We start from the raw sequence: 24,440 nt of genomic DNA on the forward strand, positions 1-24,440 counted from the left end.
CTACACCAGTTTTGTGGTGTAGAAAGACTGACCGAAGAGTTCAGAGCATCACGATCACAACAGTGCTGTGAAACGAGTTTTACTGCCCCTATTGTTATACCTTGGGCTGTCTAAATGCAGGGAAAGCTCTGGGATGAGTGTGCAGAAGTGCTGCGTCGATTATATGACGCAGCAGCCGCCATGCACCTGCCCCGGCACTTTCCAGCAGAGCTGCAGAGAGAAAAAAGAGTCGGGGACTTACCCGACTTTTTTCTCTGGAGCGAGGTGAGTACAGCACATCCGCCATCCTTGCTCCGGAGTCGTGATGGAGATGTGGCCAGGCAGATGGTCACCCCTGATTGGTCACCATCCGCCCAGGCAGGGGGTGGGCCTGGTGAGTCTAACGGCCCCCAGACAGCCCACGCTTCCGCCATCTAGATTACTCGCTGCCATCCTGCACCAGCAATACCAACTCAGCGCCGTGAAGATAGCCGCCTCATCTCACCAAGTGTAGGTTTAAGACTTGTGTGTTTTATTTTGAACTGATGTAGGGCATTAATACATATATACAGAGAAGCCTTCTGTTAGGTACATTGAAGAACTTTGAAAGACGTTTGTGAATAGAAAGATATCATGAGCTGGTTTAAGAAGATACTTAAAATAATCCCATTCTGCATCTGTTTTAGCAGCTGCAGCTAGTACTGAAACTGCTGCTAAAATTCCTTCTTCTGCAATTGCTACATGGTCCAAGACATGTAATTCTTACCCATTTTCCATGTCGAGGGTAATGTTATTTGTAGTTTGTGGTTGCTGGAAGACAGGCAGAGGCGAATCACAGAAATTGCTCTCTTCCTTCCTTCGTTGTATCAGGACTGAATGTATGAATGTATTACAAGATATGTGTGTGTGAAGCTGGACTTTTTGTAAATAGACCATTATGAACTGTGTAAAACCAACCCTTTGTTTTGACTTTATAAAAATTATAAATACTGTATTACAAAATTGCTTGCGAAATGGATTTTTCCATTTTTTCTTCTTTTTAAATAATACAGATCAATCTGCCTCAAAGGGCATTTCTACACAAAAGTTGTAGGGCTAAATGAGATGTGACCTTAATTGTGTTAAAGTAATTAATGTGCATTTTGTTTGTTTTTGTTATAGAAAATGCAGAGAACTCTTAGCCTCAGGACTGTGGCAGTTGGTAAGGGGGAGTTTATCTTTTTCTCTTACAACCACAGTCCCAACAAAATACCCTCCCTGAAGCTGCTATTTCCATTTCAAGAGACACTTGAATAACATATAGTACAATTGAGAAATATTGGTGCAATAAAACATACGCAGATGGTTCAAAACCAATAAGGACAAATACAAGTCATCCTGAAGAAGTTTTAAAAAAAAATATCTTTCAATAGCCCTCTTCAGACAACATGCTAAACCATGGTTAGGCTCTAACCCTGTTGCAGTAAATGGTTAGTGAGCATGTTTAACGGATCGTGTAGCCACCAAGGTTAGGAATGGTTCACACAACCCGCTAAGTCATGGTTCACACGACACGGTAAGTCATAATATTTAGCTCAAAATGCTTAACCACTGCAGCTTAGCGTGTCAACTGAACAGCGTCAAAAGCTCTCCAAGACCATGGCAGATCCCAAAATTTTCACTAGTGAGTTTTACATCCCAGTGCAGTGTGCAACAAATGCTGGTCCTAAGAGCACAATGTGCCAGATTTTTGTTGTGGTCAAACAATTAAAATGTGAAACTTACTAGTACTTATTATATGTGTCAGATTGACCACAGCAACCACATTGCAACCACATTGCAAGTATGGAAATGCAATGTCATGGTTCATTGCAATACTGCTAGGAATCTGCATCCCATATTATGGATTGCTATAAGTAGATGAAATACAAAACATTGTCCACTAGGGGGCTACATAGTTCTTAGGAAATATATCATCCCTTTAGTAACATGACATTATTATTATTAATAATAATAATAGCCTTACAAAATTTAAAAGAGAGCTTCGGCTATTGGGCGGTATAAAAATGTAATAAATAAATAAATAAATAAATAAATAAATAAATAAATCATATACATTTTAAACCTAGGAAAAGAAATGTACCAAAATTGGAAAGAAATACAATATTAAAACACAAACATTTAAAATACACGACAATTGTACAAGTCCTTTACATAGATGGAGTTTTGTTAGTTTTACCCTACCCAGTGCCTGTTACCCTACCCTGTGCCTCTTTGCTTTCTCTTCCCCTCCTTATTGTTTTATTATGGTTTTATTAGAATGTAAGCCTATGCGGCAGGGTCTTGCTATTTACTGTTTTACTCTGTACAGCACCATGTACATTGATGGTGCTATATAAATAATAATAATAATAATAATAATAATAATAATAATGATGATGGAGGGCCAGATTATTCTCCAAAGGCCTGCTGGAACAAACAAGTTTTTGCCTGCTTCCGAAAGCCCATCAAGAAGGGAGCCAGCCTAGCTTCCCCAGGAAGAGAGTTCCAGAGCACCGGAGCAGCCACCGAGAAGGCCCTGTCCCATGTTCCCACCAAGCGCGCCTGTGAAGATGGCGGGACTGAAAGAAGGGCTTCTCCAGAAAATCTCAAAGCACGGGCAGGCTCATAAGGGACATGCTTAGATTCGGAACCCATTTCGCCTCTCAAAAGGCAAAAAGCAGCCACTGACTTTCACCTTTCCATGCTAAATTCTGGCAAGAAAAGCTTTCCTGAGTACATCCAAGGTAGCTCGTTATGGCAATTGTATTGCAACCGGCCTGTTTAATTTTATTTTGCCTGCTTACCCTACCCTGTGCCTGTTTGCATTCTCTTCCCCTCCTTATTGTTTTACTATGATTTTATTAGATTGTAAGCCTATGCGGCAGGGTCTTGCTATTTACTGTTTTACTCTGTACAGCACCATGTACATTGATGGTGCTATATAAATAAATAAATAAATAAATAAATAAATAAATAAATAATAACAACAACCCTGGGGACTGCGAGGATGCGAGGGGGACTGGAGCAGGCAGGGACCATCGGAGCCTGCTTCAGTTGGAAACCCCGCCGCCCAGGGCTAACATCTTCATCATGTGGGGAAGAAGAAGGAGCTGTTGGTTTGCCCCTCCATTGGGAGATGAGAGAACGGAGCAAGGCCTTCCCACCAGCCTAAACAGTCTCCTTAATTTCTTTTTATTTTCTCCCTCTTCCCTCTCCATCCCCTTTTCCTTGTGTGTCGTGTCTTTTTTAGAATGTAAGCCTGAGGGTAGAGACTGTCTTCTTTTTTGAAAAATTGTAAGCCGCTCTGAGAGCCTTTTGGCTGAGGTGCGGGATAAAAATACTCTAAAATAAATAAAATAAATAAACCCTATTCATGTTTAGTCGGGGGGGAGGGAGGCGTACAACTCCCAGCATTCTCGGAATTGTAGGACCTTTTCCTTCATCTCTGTTTCAACTGCAGTGACTGTGAGAACTGATGCTTTTGTGGACAATATGGGGTGGGTGGGGGGGAAGCAAAAGTGTGTGATTCCACTCCAAAAACGCATTGATTCTATAAAGGGAAATTAAGAGAAAAAGAAAAGACTGGAAATTGCTTGTCACAGTGAGATACCCATGAACATGTGCTCCAATTGTCCCTAATTTCTAGTACCTATCCCTATTTTGCCTTTGGGGGCAATGTTGGCATGCGTATTTGAATGTTGCTAGTCTGCATACATGTACGGTAGAGTTGTTCAGGTTTTATTCGCCTTCCCTGTAGCTCTAGATAGAAAGCAAATTTCTGGGGAAAGTGTGGATGCACTCTGACTCCAGAGCACATGCTTATAAATGTACATATGTACACAAAAAGTGTCCTACTGGACCAAACTAAAGATACTTTAGGCCTGGCATGTAGTTTCCCACTTTGGCCAAACATAGTGCCTGTAGGAATCCCAAAGCACAGCATGGAATCTCCCAATATTGTTTGCTGTTGCTTGATCCCCAGCAACTGGTATTTAGTGACATAGTGCTGCTGAATCTGGGAGATTCCATGTCACCATCATGACTAGCAGGACTCCTTCACACGGAGCTTATGTAGTGCAATCAAGATTGGCTAGTCACTGAAGTTTGTGGGTCCTATTCACAACATCTCCCACCATTTTTTAGCTTTATTCTGCCATGATTTAACTCGCTGAAAATGCAGTAACAAATACATACCGCCATCAAAGAGCTCGTGTTTTTTTGAGATAGCACAATATTGCTGCAAAGTTGCAGTGCCATCTGCTGGCTGTATAAATGGAACATATGGAATGTCCCCACAAAGGAAACAGCCCCCCCAAAAGGGGGAGGAAATGGGGAGGAATGTGCATTGTGCCCATCGTAATCCTGGAAAGAATCTGCAAGAAGAAAGCCCGGTAAGGGGGTGGGATTTTTGCTTTAATGTAGAGAAGCTCATAGTCACTGAAGGACTCCATGAGACCCCAAATGCCATAAGAACCTCTTCCTTTCCACCTCTCCTCCTTGATAGCTTCCATTGCTAAATGGGTCAACTGTCCCATAAGAAGGATAACTAGATCCACAGTGAGATTAAACAGTCATAAGGGTTTGCTGCTCTTGTTATTATTGATGACGATGATGAAGAAACAACAACAATAACAATTATGTTTTGTTTACTAATCCACCTTGCTCCTGAAGCCACTGCAGAACAGGCTATTCCAGAGGAATGAATACAATAAAAAGAAGTTTGAAGAAAAAGAGTCAAAACCAATATAGAATTGGATTTCAAAGCCTTGAAATAAAATAATGTATTGGGGCCTGGTTGGGGCTTGCAGTGGAGCCTACTGGGTCTGGGACGGAGCCAATAGCAGCTCCAGTACAGAGCAGAGCCAGAGAGCACATGCATTTTTCTGGGGTTGGATCACAGCAAAACCAATTGGGAGGATCCAGGGAGCACAACCAATGGCCTTTTTAAATGCAGCCAGGGTGAATCTCAGCACAGGCTTGGATTAAGAGTCCAGTGCAAAATTGTCCTAGTCACCTAGAGTGCAAAGCTTAAAATTAAAACAAACAAATAAATAATGGCTGTAATGGAAAGAAGGTCCTTTGCTTTTCTGATAGTTGGCCTGAAATCCAAATAACCCATCCAGGCTGTTTTTGGTCATGGGTTTATTAAAATTGTACAGGAGTGTCCTTGTTTTGAACTGTCAAATGCTGGTGGGTATGCTGTCATGGCCCTCAAAGGCATTTTGAGAGACACCACAAGATATTTTCCCTTCTTTTTATTTTCTTCAATCCGATTGTAGAGTGATGATATGAAGAGGAGGACAGGGCTCCTGTATCTTTAACAGTTGCATAGAAAAGGGGATTTTAGCAGGTGTCATTTGTATATATGGAGAACCTGGTGAAATCTCCTCTTCATCACAACAGTTAAAGCTGCAGGTGCCCTGCCTTCTTTTAAATCTGGTCACTCTAGTATAGCTCCTGCACCTTTAACTGTGGTGATGAAGAGGGAATTTCACCAGGTTCCCCATATATACAAATGACACCTGCTGAAATCCCCTTTTCTATGCAACTATTAAAGATACAAGAGCCCTGTCCTCCTTTCCATATGGTCACCCTACAATCCAGCAGATGAACTGATCTAGTCTGTTTGCTGCTGGATCTCCACTCTCATGCAAGACCAAGACAATCTTGCTCCCACTTTCAGTTTCACCAACATTTTTTTTACACTTATTCACATCGTTCAAGGGTGTCCTTCCTACTCTCTCTGCTGCTTTGCATGTGACTTATTGGTTGCCAGCTGTTCTTGAGCTGTACTTCCCCTTAGCTTACAGTTCTTCAGAAGGGAACAGCAAACTACTTGGGCTTCCAAAGGAGTAGTCAAGTGAGTCTGTTGTAGGGAGAGAAACGTCAAAGATTCTTGTGTGAAGAAGACTGGTGTACATGTCCTAGTCCACGAAAGCTTCTAGCACCACAATAATTGTGTTAGTCTTTAAGGTGCCACTAAACTGTTCCTTATTTTGGTCTCCGGTCACCATGAGCTGGCAGGACCTACTGGTGGAATGTCTTCTAATTACAGCTTGCGGTGAGTAGACAAAAATGTATAAACTACATGAAAAAGGAATCAAACAGAACGACTTTGGCAGAAGCTTATAGAAACCTGTGGGACTCATAAAAAGCAGATAATCAATAAATGAAATGGAAATTTAAAATACCACCCTGGATAAGAAAATGAAAATGAAAGATGTAAGAAGGAAAACTCTGTAATCGACCAAGTGTGTGTGTGGGGAGTAGGGGAGAACGCAAAGGAATGGATGTGTGTAGTTTTATTTTCTTTGTTTAACCCTCATATAAACCACAGTAGTCTGTTTGGGGGTTAAATAGTCAAAATGCCAATTGGCACGTATTGTGGCTACTATGGCTTAAACAATCCACGGTGGGGTGTTTTGAACTGACTCCGATCTGTGGATGTTGCAGGGTGTTGGAAAAGTCACAACTCCAGAAACGAGAAAGGGATAAAGCTGTGTTTCCACTTCCCCACCTCCTTTCTCCACCTTCTCCTCTTCTCACAATTCCTCTGCCTCTTCTGTGTCCTTACTCCTTCTTTCCCCTCCCATATTCTCACTCCCAAACCCATGATCCTTCCAGACTCTCCCTATCCTCTCCTTTCTAATCTTCTGCTTCCCCCCGCCCCCATTTCATCTCCCCTGCTCCACTTTGTAGCCTTCGCTCGTCTCACTAGCCACGCAACATTTTGAACCCCCTTAACAGAATCGGATGCCACTTTATTTTATTTTGAATTTAATTTATGGAGATAATGGTAATTGGTGAATGGAATTAGTAACTGAAATGTTGGAGTAGAATCTGAATGGGAGCTGGGACATTAACTAGGAGTGACCACTTGGCTTTCTTTGGGATTAGAGCTCTTTCAAATTTTTGAAACTCCATTTTGGTGCAAAAGTTGCCATTTTTAAGGGGGAGGGATGCTAAAAAGGCTCATGATAATAAAAAAAAACACCTACCAGCCACTCCTTTTTCTGCATTTATCCATACTTTTTCACAGCCATGCAAATTAATTTCAATGGGAGAGGAATGACTGATTTGGGATGAACTGGGGGTGGTGTGCAAAGTTGGATAGGAAATTAATTCCCTGGTTTTGTCTTCTGTAAAATGTAAATAAATCTTTGAAGTACTTAGGAATAGCCCTTCTTGTCAGCCTAATAGATGTCCTTGCAAAAGGGGTATAAATTGCATGCTGTTTGTTGCTTACTCTGCTATGGAGTCTTTGGTGGAGAATCTGGCAATAGAAGTGCATTTGGATGATGCATTCTTCCAAAGAAGCCATTGGCCCAGTTCACACAATCAAACAACCTATAGGTAACAAACCACAGGTTGGTTGTGAGTACAAGCAAGTGTGCTGGCTGCCTCTTGTCCACTTCCGCAGAAACAACTCAGGAATGCCCGATTCCTAGGTTGTTGTCATGATGTGTGAACCTGGCATGCTGGGTTGTTTAGGATTAAGCAACCCAGAGTTTTAACCCAAGGTTTGTTCGTGGGTTGTTTCTGAAAACCTATTGAAATCAGAAGCTGTGAGCAGGTGGAAGGCAACACACTTGTTCCTGCATGGCTGTGTCAATTCCTGGGTTGTTTAAGCCAGCAATTGGCATTATATGTGAACTGTATAAGCCGCCTCCTGTTTTGTTTTCTGTTTTGTACCAATGAATCATATTCAAGATAGATATGGAGTTAGTATCAAACTGCTGCAACTTTTAAAAATACTGGAACAATCCCAAGAAACCAAACGCAGAGGAATTGATGTATGGGATCTGCAAGGTAATCACCATGGCCATCATGACCGGACCGGGGGAGTGCTTTTAGATCCATTTGGCAATTTCGTTCCAATCACTCATGTGAATCACTGGGATCTTATTGTTTAATGTAGTAGCATAAAAGCAGCACAATATTAATAACAACATAATTAAATAGAAGTGGGCCTGATCCAGCCAAAGCTAATCACTTCTCAGTCCCATTGATTTCATTGGGAGAGTTAAGCACATGCTTATCTTCCTCCTACTGGACTCAATCTTTTTCTGCACAACAGCAGTTCATGTCCCAAACTGCAAGTGGGAAGTTATGCAAGTCAAATTTATAAGATAAATGTATCTGAAGAGGTCTGAGGTAAGGGCAAAGCACGTGATGAAGAATGGTATAAAATTCCTCTTCGAAACAAGATTAAACCTATTCTCTGTTCATTTGCAGCAAACTTACCTTGCAATGGCAAAGTCCTGAATAATGAAAAGCAGGTCAAGGAAGCTCTGAAATCCACTTCATTCCTGCCGAGAGTTTTGTTTTCTCTGTTGCTGACTCCTTCCAACCAGCCCCTCACCATTCTTCCGTACAGTCAGTCAGAAACTTCAGCCACGGAGTTAAGCCGCCAAGAGACCACACAACCAGTCAACCAAATAACTCATTCAGTGGGAGAAGCTAAGATAATAACAACAGGATCAGTACAACCAGTCAACCAAATTGCAGGCCAACCACAGGCAAAACCTGCAGTGGCTTCTAAGGTGACATCTGCAAATCTCACATATCTGTCCAGTCAAGCTACCATACATACAGTGGTGAAAACTACAGCGGATGCCAAGAGGACAGTTAGGCAGTTTGAACCACCAGTTGACCAGCCTGGGATTTATAGAGCCATAAAGGAAACGGCAGTTACTCAGAGGACAACTGCAAAACCTGAACCACCAAGGAGCCAGAAAATGGCCATTCCTGTCCAGCCAGCTACTACAGACAACGCAAATAAGACTATATTGGAGACAACCAACAAGCACCCAGCGTATTTGAGTAAAGAAGCAACAACTAACAGAGCAACACTCCACAAGAACATGACATCTGTTATGACCACTGCTCCCTTGTCAACGGCTCCAGTTGGGCCTACCCTCCAACCTAAACCATCCCCAGCTGCAACTGGAGCTTATAATGTTTCTAATGGAACTGCAGAGTGCATTAAAGCCTTAATCGGCTTGACAATGATAGTTAAAAAGAGAAATACAGTAAGCTGCAAGTTTCCCCCCACTTTGCCTTTTCTAAATTTCCTCCCCCTTTTTTTGTTTGAAAGGTTTAAAGTGAAATCAGATTAATCCTGGAAGTTTTAACCCTAAATTCTGAAAGCTATTTTAGAAACACCCCCCAGATTCATGGGTTCACACAACATGCTAACCCACCCAGTATTGTTGTACCATGGGTTATCATGTTGTCTGCACAGTTTCCACAGTTTGCTCGTTAACCGTGGGTATGGCTTGTTAATCACTCTGAACAGCCCAACAACAAACCATTGGTTCTCAAGATAGGCTATTCCAGAAAAATGCTACTACTTGGTTAACAAGCTACCCTGCGAAAAACACACTGTGTTTAGACAACATGTTAACCCACCCTGCAGAAAATGTGCTGCGTTCAGTCAACACGATAACCCATGGTGGGTTAGCGGGTTGTGTGAACCCAACCAATGTCAGATATATAGATGTAATGCCAAATAAGGATAAAGGGGGTTGGGGGGAGGGATTATATGATCCCATGGTTCACATCTCTACTCAAATTCTCTTTCTGCCCATTATGCCACAAACTACCTCTGTGTGACCACCTCGCTTAATTCCTCTAAGCCTCTCCTTTCTGGGAAGCCTTTGTATCATCCATGTAGTGAGGGGCCATAACTAAGTGGTAGAGCACCTGCTTTGAATCCAGAAGGCTCCAGGTTTGATCTCCGGCCTCTCCAGGTAGGGCTAGGAAAGTATCCTGCCTGAAACCCTGGTAGCCACTGCCAGTCAGTGCTAACAATACTGGGCTAGATGGACAGATGCTCTGAGTCAGTATAAGCTAGCTTCTTATGTTCCTATGTAGCCCCTTATACCTGTTTCTAAGCCAAAGTATGTGCAGTTGAAGTAAGCTCATATTCTACACCTGCTTACCCATGCCTCTATCTTTCCCTTCTCTTCCTCCATTGTTTTGCGGGGTTCCTTTTAGGGCTTCTTTAAACGAGGGATTTATAACACGCTCATGACTGGCCACTCACAGAAGTTAGAGGGCCATTTTGATGCCGCCATGAGCCTCCTGCGTGTCTCCCATTCCTTCCCTCTGTTATTCTGTTTAAAAATAAACCTCAGAAAACCCGATTCTTCTGAAATATGTTGGGATTTCCTGCCGTGTGCATTCGAAGTTGTACTATATAATGCCCACTAAGGGCACTGTCCCATTGAACTATATGGGCTGGGAGGTTTTAAATTACAGGCCACATGGTCACCGCTCTCTTCCTGTGTAATTCAGCTTGTCTCAAATGCGGAAGAGAAGCAGGAAGCAGAGCAATGGTAAGGAAAAGTGATTTCCCTTTAATCTAAAAGGCTTCTTAGAATGTATATTCCCTTAGGTAAGGCTTCTTGTCATATTTGTGTTTGTAAAGTACTGTAAAAATAAATGGAGGAATAATAATAATAATGTGTCAGGCTGGAATTCATGTATTGATTTTATCTCCCTTATACAGAGTAACTTAGAATATTTTAATATTGATCCGAACACCACACACACAACAGGAATGTGTGGAATTCAGCTATCAACTCTAAACATCTCATTTCATGGAGGCTTCATGCGTTTTACTTTTACCAAGGTAAGCATTTCATCAAAGCTGACTGTTTGGGGATCCAGGATTTTTTCAAGGTAGAGCCCCAGATTTACTGCCTTATTTATTTATAATGTTTATTTCCTGACTTTCTGCATGACAACAGATCCGCAAGGCAGCTAGCAATTAGTGAGAAGGAATACATAACAGCATATAATAATGGGGGACGGGGACGAGAATGATGGCTAATCTCTGTTAACCCAGCAATTGCCAGTGATGACCACACGGCTTCCCACGAGTTTGTAATTAAATACACTAAGATGGCACATTGATTTAACTGTTTAATTGCTTTTACTGCTATTACATTATATATTGTTTTAACTTGATTCATGGTTTAATTTGTTTTTAACTGTGCATATTTATTGTTTTATACTGTATGCTTTTATCTGTATGCCACTCTGAGATCTTAATGATATAGGGCGGGATATAAATGTTTTGAATAAATAAATAAATTCCTCTTTCATGAACCATAAATAACCCAGAGTTTCCAGATTTGCATGTTATGAAAGAATCCCAAATATTAAACAACCCAGGAGTTGAAGTGTGACATGGGAACCAGGTCATTCTCTCTCACCCTAACCTGAAGTTGTTGTGTGCATAAACTATGGAGGGGAACTTTATATGCCATCCTGAGACCTTGGGAGGAAAGGCAGGGTAACAAATAATAAAATAAATAAATAAATAGTAAGTGCACAGTCTGAGTAAAGTACAATCTTTTCCTAAGGTCAAAAATGCTGCCTTTTGCAGGCTTAGAAAATTGTTTAGAAAATTTTTGTGAACCGCCCAGAGAGCTTTGGCTATTGGGCGGTATAAAAATGTAATAAATAAAATAAATAAATTAGAAAATGTGATATCCCCACAACAGAAACAAAATACTGAGGTGGAGCAGAGTGAGGTGGACAGAGGTTGTGTGAGCCCATGTCATTTTCTCAACAAATGAAGGGGGAAATATGAACTGCACAACAGCTCATTGTATTGAAAGGGCCCTTGTCTCTCCCACCAACCTGACTAATTTTCAAATAAAGTCTCAGTTTCATGTGTTTGCTCTGACTGTTTACTCTCTTACCCACAAGAGTGCAGTATTATTTAACTGAAGTAAAATCTTTAGAAACTATTATGCAGTTGAGAGTCACAGAGAAAGGTTTCCATGAAGAAACTGAGGTAAAATGTGAGTTAACAAAACCCTCCCACACCCTCCAAGAACAATGCAGCTAATGGTACCACACTGTACAATTCAACCCTCTCTTTGAGATAAGTGTTCAGAGGTTGTTGAGGCTTTTTGAAATATGAGCAGATATGAACTTCCCTGTCAAATTTCCCCATGTGAATGTTTACTTTTCCAAATCTCAGAGACTTGGTTCTTATTAATTAACACTGTGTGTCTCCATTAACTTGCAGTTGAGTGAAGGAAGCTTCTAGAAAAGGCTTGGTTAGGAGCAAGTGGCCCTTAAACACCACTAAGGGCTCACTCCTATGTATGTTTAGACTGAAGAAAGTCACAAAACTCCCAGTATCCCCCATGGCTGGCTGGGAAATGCTGGGAGGTGTTTTTTTCTCTCTCCCCTGTCTAAACATACATAGGAGTGAGCCCTTAGTGGTGTTTATGGTCAGGCCACTAACTGACTAAGGAAAACAACAACTGACTCTTGGTGGTGGTGTCTAATTTTTTTATGTTTACAGCAGGTAACCTCAGGCACTGTGGACCTCTTGGAAACCACTTTTCAGATTTTTTTCAGATTCAGGAAACCTCTGTAGAATCAGGATTGGGCCAAAGCTATTTCACACTTGAGCCAGAAAATCTAAATGGTCTGCATCGTTAAAAATAGACAACTTAATTAAATAACTATTTTGCTGTGCTTTAATGGTGCTCCAGAACTGCTACCTAAAGTGTTCCATTTCAAGAGTGGCCAAGTGACCTACTTTACAGAGAGCAGTCCTCTATTTGAAGGGCTGAGGATAGTCCTGTATTTAAAGACATCCTCTGTATGAAGGGCTGTCCAGTAGTCCACATCTGGTTTAAAGATAAAGACTGGGTTCGGACAACATAACCAATGGTGGGTTAAATAGTCAACGGTTAGTTATTGTCAGGACTTTTTCACACCACGGTTGGTTATTCGGTCGAAATAAGCAATGCAAATAACCAATGCTGTGCAGAGTTGATTATTTGAACAAATGTTGGTTATCTGTCGGGCACCGTTGACTATTTCGTCGCACACCATTGATTATTTTCAGTGACTACAGAGTGCCCTGGCAAAAGCGACCAAAGTAGCGGCTGCCACTCTAGTCCAGCTGGCAAAACTCGCAATGGCTGATGGGATACCAGCAGGAGGACTGGGGGGGAGAGGGCGGGGGATGTGCCAATCAAACACACCGTTGACTTATAGTTAACTCGACACTGGCCTTAATCCGCACTACGGTTGATTAGAATTAGGGGTGTGCACGGACCCCCCAATCCGCTTCGTGGCCCGATCCGGAAAATCTGGATCGGGCCCGATCCTCTTCGCGCCGCTCCGCCCGTCTCCCGCTCCGCGGAGCGAGATCCGGCTTCGCCGCCGTCACTATATGGACGGCGGTGGCGGCGCAAGATAAGCCACCCACCCACCCCACCTCCTTACCTTCCTCCGTCGCGGGCTTCAATTGAGGCCCCAGTTGAAGCAGGAAGAGGCCTCGGCCTTCACTTCCGGCTTCAACCGGGGCCTCAATTGAAGCCCACGACGGAGGAAGGTAAGCGTCCCTCCTCCCTTACCTTGCGCCGCCGCCCCCCGCCGCATGGATGGCGCCGCCGGTGGCACCAGGTAGACCAGGCCCCCGCCCCCTTACCTTCCTCCATCGCGGGCTTCAATTGAGGCCCCGGTTGAAGCCGGAAGGGGCCTCGGCCTTCACTTCCGGCTTCAACCAGGGCCTCAATTGAAGCCCGCGACGGAGGAAGGTAAGTGTCCCTGCTCCCTTACCTGGTGCTGCCGCCGCATGGATGGTGGCGCCGGCAGTGCCAGATTAGTCCCCCTCCCCCCCCACTTACCTGCAGGCGAAGCTCCAGATTGAGGCGATCCTCTTCGCCTCAATCCGCAGCCCCCCTGACTCTCTTCGCCTCCGCCTTTTTTGGAGGCGAATTAGGCCGCCTCGCTCCTGCTTCTCTGAACTGAAGTGAAGCAGAGCACATCCCTAATTAGAATCATGTGGGAGTACCCCCTTGATAATCAACCGCAGAGTTGACTATTACCCCACCATTGACTATTGTGTTGTCCAAATGCAGCGGAAGAGGGATAAGAATAGAGAGCAGCAACCCTGAAGTTGGCCCTCATCAGTTATTAAGATTGAACAGGTACAGAAGTCATCTAGTCACAGTGTTCTTCACTATAATGAGATGTATTTCTATTTAAATTATAGTAACCAATTTTTCATATTGAAATATGCAAATTTTATGCAAATCAGCATCCTCTTTGGCAATGTGCTTCCTCTTCTTTGGCAGTGCAACAGTGGTCGCCCTGACCACCTCACTTTGCCTAATGGCACTGCCTTGGAGAACGGATTTGCAGTTATGTGGGCAAAGGTACCTGGCCTTCCCAGCCCCTCTCCAAGGCTCTTGAGGGACATGGATACACTGTGCACCCGGAAACTGCTCTTCTGAATGTTTACACCATACTTCCTTACAATGGGATATGCACAACTCACATATTTCAGTCCTCTATTAATAGCAAATACTCTTCGCAAGCAGTTAGCACAAAGGAAAGTTCCCTTCTGTGTATTAACGGATGTGAAGCTGTAGAAGTAAATAAACCTCAGTTTGTCTCCATTGAATTGCCTGCATATAAAACTGGTCACGATCCATCTATGAAGCAAATACTGTGTTTTCTAAATTCTAAGAGGTGATCTTGGATAAAAGCATAATCTGTCCTTTCTTATTTACAGAATGGAGAGGTATACTATGTCAGTGTGATTGAAGCCAATTTTACAGTACCCTCTGAAGGTAAGTGCTGTACTTACTTCTTTTCCTTTGGGCAGTTAACAGTTTGGATTCCACTCCAGTTCAGGCATTGTGAAAACATGGGAAATCTCTCTTTAAAAGAGGCTGGCACAGTGGTTCATTCTGACCCTTGAGTTCATGGTCTTAGACACCCCCCCTCCCCCCCCCCACGTTTTAGATGATAATATGTGTTATCTGTCTGTGTCAAGGACTTTTAAAACTGTCATTTTAAATGTTTAAATGTTTTAATATTGGAATATTGTATATTTATATTTATAGGTTTTAAATTTATATGTTTTAAATGTTGTAATGCTGCCTTGAGGCCCAGCATTAGGCAAAAGGCAAGATAATAATAATAATAATAATAATAATAATAATAATAATAATAATTTCACTTCACAATGTGGTAAGCCAGCCCTGCTGCATTTGAAGGCCCTCTTGCTCATTCCACTAAGCGGGGCCCTAGAATTCTGCCCCAAAGTCTGACCCTGATGGCACCACTGGCCAAAGCCAATGGAGGCTGGTGGCTCTGATGTTAGTGGGGAAGTGAATCTGCCCTGGGTTTCAATCAGAACCAGTCAGAGCTCTAAAGGAGCTCTCCAAGGTGCTTCCTCACCTTGAATAACTCCTTTAGAGTTCTGACTGAATCCCAGAGTGGATTCACTGCCCCAGTGAAATCAGAGTCATCAGCCTCCACTGGCCAAGGTGCTTGATTACAAATCCCCCCAAAGTCACAGCTGCTGTTTGTTCATCACTGAGCACAATACAAAGGAAGTTAGTCATGTTGGTTCAGCACTTAATTGAGTGCATATTCATTTAAAGTTTAAAATGGGGGCATAGGCAGATCTAACAATAACACTTAACATATATACATATAGTACATTCAAATGTTCACAGTGCTTCACATATATTACCTTGCCACAATCCTGTATTATTATTATTATTATTATTATTATTATTATTATTATTATTACCAGGACTTCTTGATTCATAACTCTGTCTCTTAGCCATTATACTACACCAGCTGACTACACCCACTCACCATTTTTTTCTGGGTTGCGCTTATTTTACTAGACTGATAAAATAGACAAATAAAATTGGATGCACTCAAGATCAACTTAAGGCATATTTGAAAATGGAACTTGAGCATACTTTTAAAACACTTATATTTCATTGACTTCTGAGAAGCCAACTCTCTGTGGAGTTAGCAAGCTGTCCATTCCGTAACTAATCCTCCAGTAAGAATCAGAAGTAGAAAGACACCATTGGATATAGTTGGAATTTTTTTCTTAGAGCTCCATCACACCAGCATTATAGCCCGCTGTCATGGCGCGTTGCATACAAAGGACTCAGATGACGCCGTCCATGTCCTGCCCTGATCTCGCCTCTTCCCCCTCTCTTTGCAAGGTTTCCAAATGCAGGAAAGGAATGTTTCTTCCAGCAATGCACTCGACCCTCTATGTGTATTTTTATCTCATCATACTCAATCCAATGTTCTGAGGGCGGGCGGCATTGCTGATGAAAGGGAGGGGGCGTGCCAGGGTGAACAACCAATAGATTGTAAGGGGAGGTACAAATGAGATCTGCAGGGTGGGGGGGAAACAGCAATTCTGAGGAGAGGCGTGAAGATGAATGAAATGTAAGGCTTTCAAACACTAAGTAAACAGAGGGGGATAATACAAGGGCAAACATTCAGGTGTGATGGAGCTCTTAGTAAACATTCAGAAATATTGAGCTTTGAGGCATTAAAGGTTGAACTAGACATGACATTAAACACAAGATTGCATTCTATGTGTCTTGTTTTTTACTTCTAAATAATGATCAGGGTTAGGACTATGATATTTGAAGAGGGGGATTAACTCTGCCCCCCCCCCCATCGTGATGGAAATACCCCTCCCCCTCAGTTTCTACTAGCTGAAAAAGGGAAGGTTCCATTGGCACCAATAGTAGCTTCCTTCCTGGGGCTAATAGCAGCTGAGGGAGGGGGGAGATCATCAGGATTGTAGTGGTGGGGAAGGGGTTAATCCTATCTCCCCCATGCCTCCTGCACCACAGTCCTGATTGCCCACTCATCTGTTATTTAGAAGATTAAAAAAAATTAGATGCATTAAATGCACTTATGCACTTATCATAGCTAGTTTAGCCTGAATTCGTCATGAAGATATATAAATGTTTAATAACCATTTGATTATTCATTGGCACAGCAGGAGAAAGTTTTGGATAAGGAGGAGCTAAATGGCAGCTGATCTCAATGGAGAGATCCTCACTGACTCACCTCTCTCTCAGCTGTTGTCAGGTGGAATAGCCACACACAGCTCGAGGACAGTAGGGGATTTAGGACTCAATCCTATTCATGTTTAACCAGAAAAATAGTCCTACAACTCCCAGGATTCCTCAGTCAGCAAGGTTGACTGGAGAATGCTGGGAGTCATAGGACTCCCCCCCCCCCACTAACTAAAGATGCATAGGATTGTGCCCTTAAAAACTTGTACGCTGTCATTTGCAGATCAAATTACCTCCCACTGTCGCTGCTTATCTGTAAGTCATCCTCCAAAAACAGGCTTGGTAGCACAGCATTTACGGAACTGGTGCTTGATTTATAGGTCTGTAGCTCAAGCTCCACAGTGCCTGCTGATATTTCAGCCAAGGAAACAACTCCCAATGAAATAATTTAGCATTTTTATTTGTCTGTGTGCTTCAGGTTCACTGTACAGTGGGATTAAAGCCGGCAAGCTCTTTTCAGCTCCAGTAGGGAAATGCTTTAAGTGTTTCAGCGTGCAAACTGTGGACATGGCCAACAATTTTCAACTGCTGGTTGTCAATTCCCAACTTCAAGCCTTTGATATCGTTGGCAACCAGTTTGGGAAAGGTTAGTAAGTGTGCCATCTTTGGGCCCAGGTGATTGATTTCCTGTCGGTGTGTGGGTTTACATGTGTGCATCCATGTCTCTGGATGATGGTTCTTTTCACACAATTGAAAGTATGTCAAATACATGGAGGGGGGAGGGGGATTCCACCTTGTGCATTTAGCCAAAGGTCTGAACACGTGTACAACTATAGGTGTGATCAGGTACCCTGCCTTTAGTAGGCTTCCTGATCACACAGGAAAAACTAGTGCATGTATCTGAACGCACAATCTAGATTCCCATCTCTTCACTGAACATGTGAAAATGGATTGTTCTTTCTAATAAGAAAGAATCAGAGATCTAGTCTACTGTCCTTAGATCCTACTATGTCTTGTAGCCAATGGGGCACAATAGGGCAGCAAGGCAGGCCAGAGTTGCAGAGGTCCAAGTGAGTAAATAGCTCCAATCAAACTTAAAGCCTTTTGTTCCTTCTGATAAGCCTCCTAGGCTCTGTGCTTTGCTCAAGGAATAGAAGGCCTTAAAGGCAAAGTCCTATAGCCAGAAGCCTTATTCTACCCCCTCCCTGTTTTCCCTCTCAGCTGGTTACCTGCACTGACTGTCTGACGCGGAGATGCATAGAGAGGGACTGTTCCGCAGGGAATGCAGACTCAAAGATTTATTAACTCTGGAAGTCTCAATTCAGGGGTCCCTGGCTCAAGGTGCTCCAGCCAAACAGACTCTGACTCATGCCCAGCCATACGTTGGGGCTTGGATCTGTTGCTGCTGACCTGGCTAGGGAAGGATTTCTTCTATGTCAAGTGGAAGGGGGATTGTGATAAGGAAAGCAGCTGCTGATACTAAGTCAGACTGGCTTGTCTAGACGATGGGTTTGCCCCGGGGTGGATTTGCAGTAGCGGCAGGCCATCAACATGAAGCAGCCGCCATTGTGAAGCCATCCAGGGGCAAACCCCAGAAACTCCACTGGAAAAAAGTTGGGCACTTACCCCAACTTTTTTGTCTGCAGAGGCATGTCATAGCCGATGGCGCCTGCTGATTGGTTGCCATTGGCTGGACAGGGAAGAAGCCCTGTGGTAAATAAAAATAAAAATGGGGGGGAGGAACAGGGCCCTTTCCTCCCCTCCCCGATTTTTTAAAATATGTATTTGCAAAGCTGCACAGATACAGATGATGATGATGATGATGATGATGATGATGATGATGATGATAGAGGGGAGGAACGGGCAGCCAGAGGGAAGTCAGAGGGAGGAGAGGTGGTTCGAGCACCCAGCGTCCCTCTTCTTGTTCTCCTCTGGCTGCCTCGTTCCTCCCCCATCCCTCCTGGTGCTCAGCGCAGTGGCAGCTGCGGCGGAAAGTCCGTACTTGCGTTCCTTCCCATGCAGATACTGGGAAGGAACGCAAGTGCGGGAGCTGGAGGCCTCACAGCGCCAAAGCGCGGCCGTTAAGACAGGGACCTGGTCTCTCTAGTCCAATATTGTGTACTCTGACTGGTGGTAACTCTCCAGGGTTTCAGGGAGAGTGAGGTTTCCCCCACTCTTGCTTCATGAGATCCTTTCAAGTTGAGATGTCAGCTAGGGATTGAATCTTGGACCTTATACATGTATGGCATGTGCTCTACCACTAAGCCGTAACCACTCCCAAATGGACTGGAGAGCCACTGCCAGAGTAGTACCTAGTACCAGGCAAGAACAGTCAACATGTCAGATACTCAGGAAGAGGGCAGATCAGTAGCTTAGAGGCAGGATGACAGCTGGATACCCGAGAGGGAGAACTAGGCAATCTCCTTTCACTGACGTGTTTCTCAGACTGAAGAAATTAGTCACTGAGTATTTACAGTGGTGGCCAAAATTGTGGACACTTTTTGAAATTGTCATGTTTTGCAACTTTGCAAGCTTATTTGAATTTCTGTTTCACAAAATTCAAATGTTTATGTATCAACTGAAAGAGAATTTAATGCTGAATTCAATACAAAAAAAGAATGCAAATATCTGCAGTACAAAAAATGTTTTGCTTACTTTAGTCTAAAAACAAACAGGTGTGATTGAGTGAAGAAGCGGATTGGAATTGCAAACCCTACTGGCCAATCACAGTCCTTGTTCTGGGGACCAATCACATGGCAGTAGCTGCGATACATCATGTTTCAAGTTGGGGAAAGTCAGTTTTGCTGTTTGTTCTGTAACTGAAGCGCAATTGGAGTTTGTGTGAATATTTGAAGTATTTCTCAAATTAAAAGTGTGCGTACGTACATCATAAACAGAGCAATGGCACCAAAGAAAAGAATTGATTGGACACCCAGGAAAAGAAGCAGGATTGTTGCATTACGTGAATCAGGTCTTTCAATTGATATATAAACATTTGAATTTTGTGAAACAGAACATTTTCTATAAGCATGCAAAGTTGCAGAACATGAAAATTTCAAAGAGTGTCCACAATTTTGGCCACCACTGTATAGCAATTGTTGTCCCTTAACCAGGGATTTAAAGGCTCGCTTCCCCGGCGCGTTAATAGCTAATCAAACACACGAGGCTGGAGAATACACTTAATCCATTTACTTCCGATACTGCATTATGGGGGTGCTCTCCGGTTCCACAAGATGGAGGCACACAGAACAAAGAAATCTCACAGTATATATAGGCCCTGACTACAAGAGAGTGTTAGTCTCTTTCTAACCCTTCTATTGGTCAGTTCTGGATTAGCAAATTAAGTTACATTCAATTTTCAAGTTAAGGTGCACAATCTCAACGCGTCATAGGTTACCTTCGATGCTCTATTGGTTGAAAGTTTTTCCCTGTGTCTGATGTCCACCATCAAGGAATGCAAATCTGGCATATAGCCACATGTAGCCACTCTTTGGCAGAGAAGCCATCTTTAACACTTGGCACATTACATTCATTAGAGAGATGAAATCTCTCCCTGGGGCCATCACCCTCAGTAGCACCAGATTGGTCATCTAGCATCATCTGACCTTGCAAGGCAGGAGGATCATGGGCTTTTGTAGCAAACTCCCAGCTGGAATGGCCTATAATTCTCTCTTCTGAGCAGCATCTGTGGTGGAGCCTGGATCTGATGCACAAGGCTGCCACTGATTCAAAATGGGCCACAGCTTGATGGCAAAGCGCACACCTCCAGGGTCTCAGGTTTAATCTTTCGGTGAAAGACTTGTAAACTGCCCCATAAGAACTAACTTTAAAAGGAAATGTTGCCTTCCATGAGCGTTCCGTGCTTCATGTCAGACAATTAAAACTGGCCCCAATGGGAACGGAACTCTGCAGATAGTGCTCACAAGGTTTTGGACAATTATCAGTAGCTGTATTCTACTGAGCAGAAAACTACTGTGAAAGCATATGATACTTGTGTAATAGGCTCTAACATCCTGACTTTAATTGCAGAAGAAGAGTGTGCTCTTGACAGAAACAAGAAAGTGATTCCAGTTACATTGGGCCTCAGCCTTGCAGGATTATTTGTCATTGTGCTCGTCACCTGTGTGATTTACAGAAGAAAACCAAACCGAGGATATGATCGTATCTGAATCATGAATTTTACTTGCAGCAGTATATAAAAAGGCTGGGAAGAATGGAAGATTCTGCTTTTGTTTTCTTATTCTACTGTTATGATGAACATAATCACATGCCTCATAGGACACATTTTCTATGCTGCTTGCCTTAAATATAAACTTTTGGCTTATGAACAAGTATTGCTGATAACTAAATGATTTCATAAAAGGAATAAAAAACATTTTGTAACGTGTGGAGTTTCTTCGAGATGTCCTTTGCCAAGTTTTACAAAAAAAGTGACCCCTCTCCAACAGCTATGTACTTAATTTAGCACCATCAGTGTGCCTAGCTCTTGAATCATGTAAAAGCACCTGTCCCCTGTCCTGCTCTAGATGTTCAGGATGGGACTAAGGAGTTAAAAGGTATGTTTTGAGGAGAGATTTTAAGGAAAGAAGCAAGAAAGAGAGGCAGTATCACATAAGGAGCACAAAGTTGTTTAAGGGAGCAGGAGACTTGAGGACTGGTGGAGTTGGGAAGCTAAAATGTTGGGAACGTGAAAGAATATTATGTAGTGCTTAAAGATCAACCACAAGCCACCAGGCAAATCAGGGTAAGCACACATGGAATGGTGCTATTTCAGGGGAAAGTATAAGGAAATTGAGCCCTAAGATTTTAATAGTGGCAGAATGTTCCAGTGGTGCAACATTTACCCAGGTTAGGCTTCCATTTAAAGGATTATTGGTTTTGTAATATTTGTATCCACTTATACATGTAAACAAATTGGTAGCATGTAGGTGAAGGCTTGACTATTTAACAGATAGTGAAAATCTACTGCTCCCAAATCTACAAAGAGAGAAGCAGCACCCTAAGATGCTTACAGATCTCAAACTCAGCTGCTCTTCATCTCTATCTGACTCAAACTTCAGTCTATTATTCTTTCACACAGGGACACCTAAATTACCTCATCCTTACCTCAGAGGGGTATGTGTTTCTGTTCAGTTTTCTGCAAGTTTTTCCATATCCAGAACATTCCCAAAATGATTCCTTATCAAGAAGCAATTGACTAACTATAGCAATGTACCACCTGTAGTTTATCTAACAAAGGATGTGCCAGACCACAGCAAGCGTTTCCTGTTCAGGCTCACAACTATCTTTTAAAGTACTATTTACAACTGCAACCAAACACCACACCAAAGAAGCAAGTTTTGTTAAAAAGAAAGGTAGCTATGACATAGATTCTGAAAATCTAGATGGTGACAATTGTCCTGCAAATATCTGAGACAAGTATCCTGCCTTAGAGTGGGTGGTTTCTTCAAAATGCTAAGGGCCACACTATACATTGACCCAGTTTGCATATCACAGCCAATTCTTGGGTTGTTTAACCAGAGCAAGTGTGCCACCTCCTGCCTGCTTGCCACTTCTAATTTTGCAAACAACCCAGGAATGTTTCTGGGTTACTGTGAACTCCAAACCCAGGAACTCTGGGATGTTTAGGGGTTAAACAACCCAGAGTTAACCCATGATTTGTTGTTTAGGGGTCAAATTGAGAGTTATGTAGGAGATACATTTTTGGATTTGAATGCTATTTTTTACTTTAAATAAGCTTTGGGGGTGGGGAAGTGACTCAAAGATTTATCAGAGCAATAGCACTGGGGGAAGGAATGTTTCCTTATCAAAATGACCCTTCCCCCAAGCTGTTGTTAACCTTGCAATGTACCTGTATCACTCACTCACACACAACTGCTAACAGTAGTTTTGTGGCATGTTTAGAGAAGCAAAATTATACAGGGGGTAGGGTAAGAGACCTCTTCCCCAAACAGCATTTCTCCAGTAAAATTAGAACCCTCCTGTGGTTGGTGTAAAGTAAAAAATAATGACATTGGGGAAAGACCTCCCTTTACTTAAGGCTTTGGAGAGCCACTGACAGACATTACTGGGTTAGATGGATCAATTGTCTGACACAATATACAGTAGCTTCATGTGATCTCATACGTTCAGTCATGGATCTTTTGTATAGCATGTAGTTTGGCCCATCCATGCTGGTAGAGGAGAAAGTGGAAATGTTTGGGGAATTTCTGTTAAATCAGAATGGCTCTTGTTAAAAGCTTCTAGCAGTGGCCAAAAGCTGAGACTTCTGCTCTCTATCCTTGCATTTAATGGTGCTTAATCAATTAGCACATAATTGTGTGGAAAAGAAAGAAGTATCCTATGACTTTTCTGCGAAAGAAGCATAATAAATTAATTATACAGCATCTATCTTTTCTTTCTTTTTGCATTGAGTGGAAGGGCCAAGAATTCTGAATAAAAATATTAGCATGTGGTCTTCTTAGGAGCATCCTTGATCACCAATTTTTGTTCACACTATCCAATGTTAGTCCTATTTAGAGTAGACCCACTGAAATAAATGAGACTAAAGTCAATCCTAACTAAAATCCCATTCCTTTTAGTGGACTAACATTGGATACTAACATTGGATAACACTGGAGATATGATGGGAAAATACCACCTGATCCCCAATTTAGCCACCACCAAGGCATCACAATAAAATGTGTTCTCCCAGAAGTAGTACAAATACTTCCCTATTTATTTGTCTCATTAAAATAAAATCCCATTTCTTTAATGTCTCTTATTTTTAAAACTGACATTTTGCAACTTTAGATCACTTAAAAGCTTAACAATGAACTAATTCAGCCACTCACTTTCTTACATTGCATATTATTTTTATCTAATCCAGATATTCAAGTCACTTCTACTTGTACACCCTACTTAGTAGTCTCTTGCTTTTCAATCAAGTATTAAGCATTACGTCTCAAGACTGCTAAAGGAATACATACAATGCCATCTCGTGTCCAGATGCACATACTGTCACCCCAAAGCATTGCGATGTGCAAAGCAGACCAGCCTGAAAGCTACGCTAGAGATAGCAATGACTATGCGAGTGCGCGTAAAGTTATTTAACAGTGCAATCCCATGCGTGGCTACTCAGAAGTAAGTTCCACTGCCTACGCTGGGATCATCCTATATATATTTACCTGGGAGAAAGTCCTATTGAAGTCAGTAGGACTTACTTCTGATAAAATAAGTTTTGATTCCATATAAAACAAATAAATAAAAATGCGCAGTGGTTCTCAGTTGTCCCACAATACTCAAAGTACGCTGTGTTTCCAGTAGGCCAGAACAATCAAAGGCCGGAGCAAGTTTGCTTCTGAAAAACAACCTGCATGTTTTGTTATATAAAAAGGACCAGTGATTTATTTATGTTAATAGAAGCTGACAGGCCGTGGAGTCTTCTTCCTGAGGGAGAAAAGCCGCCAGAATGCAATCGTCTTCCCCGTCTCCATTGAAAGCATCGCTTCATTAGCGCAGGCTGCTGAGGAAGGACGGAGGAATCGCCTCCTTCCTTCAGGTGAAGGTCGCCGGAGCCCGGGCCACCGCCTCAACTTTCTGCTCCTCCTCCTCTCGCTCCTCAGC

At 42.6% G+C, this 24,440-nt stretch overlaps 2 protein-coding genes across 3 annotated transcripts in view; one reads left to right on the plus strand and one right to left on the minus strand.

Moving 5' to 3' along the window:
* Positions 1-24,440, minus strand: part of ATP11B (ATPase phospholipid transporting 11B (putative)) — a 508,285-nt gene that overhangs the window by 317,718 nt on the left and 166,127 nt on the right. The gene's annotated exons all lie outside the window — the stretch shown is intronic.
* On the plus strand, positions 5,818-21,014 carry LAMP3 (lysosomal associated membrane protein 3). The gene is made up of 6 exons (XM_063131437.1): positions 5,818-6,061; positions 8,236-9,032; positions 10,514-10,636; positions 14,558-14,615; positions 17,314-17,481; positions 20,865-21,014. Exons 1-6 carry the CDS (start codon positions 6,013-6,015, stop codon positions 21,002-21,004), a joined length of 1,335 nt encoding a protein of 444 aa, XP_062987507.1. The 5' UTR covers positions 5,818-6,012; the 3' UTR covers positions 21,005-21,014.

The sequence above is a fragment of the Elgaria multicarinata genome, chromosome 8 (genome assembly GCF_023053635.1).
Source record: "Elgaria multicarinata webbii isolate HBS135686 ecotype San Diego chromosome 8, rElgMul1.1.pri, whole genome shotgun sequence".
Classification (NCBI taxonomy): Eukaryota; Metazoa; Chordata; class Lepidosauria; order Squamata; family Anguidae; genus Elgaria; species Elgaria multicarinata.

Excerpts from the sequence above, each read along its gene's own strand:
- LAMP3 (XM_063131437.1), top strand. The coding sequence starts at position 6,013 with ATGAGCTGGCAGGACCTACTGGTGGAATGTCTTCTAATTACAGCTTGC. Across the intron at positions 9,033-10,513 it reads TAGTTAAAAAGAGAAATACA|AGTAACTTAGAATATTTTAA; the intron begins GTAAGCTGCAAG and ends TCCCTTATACAG. Across the intron at positions 10,637-14,557 it reads TGCGTTTTACTTTTACCAAG|AATGGAGAGGTATACTATGT; the intron begins GTAAGCATTTCA and ends TCTTATTTACAG.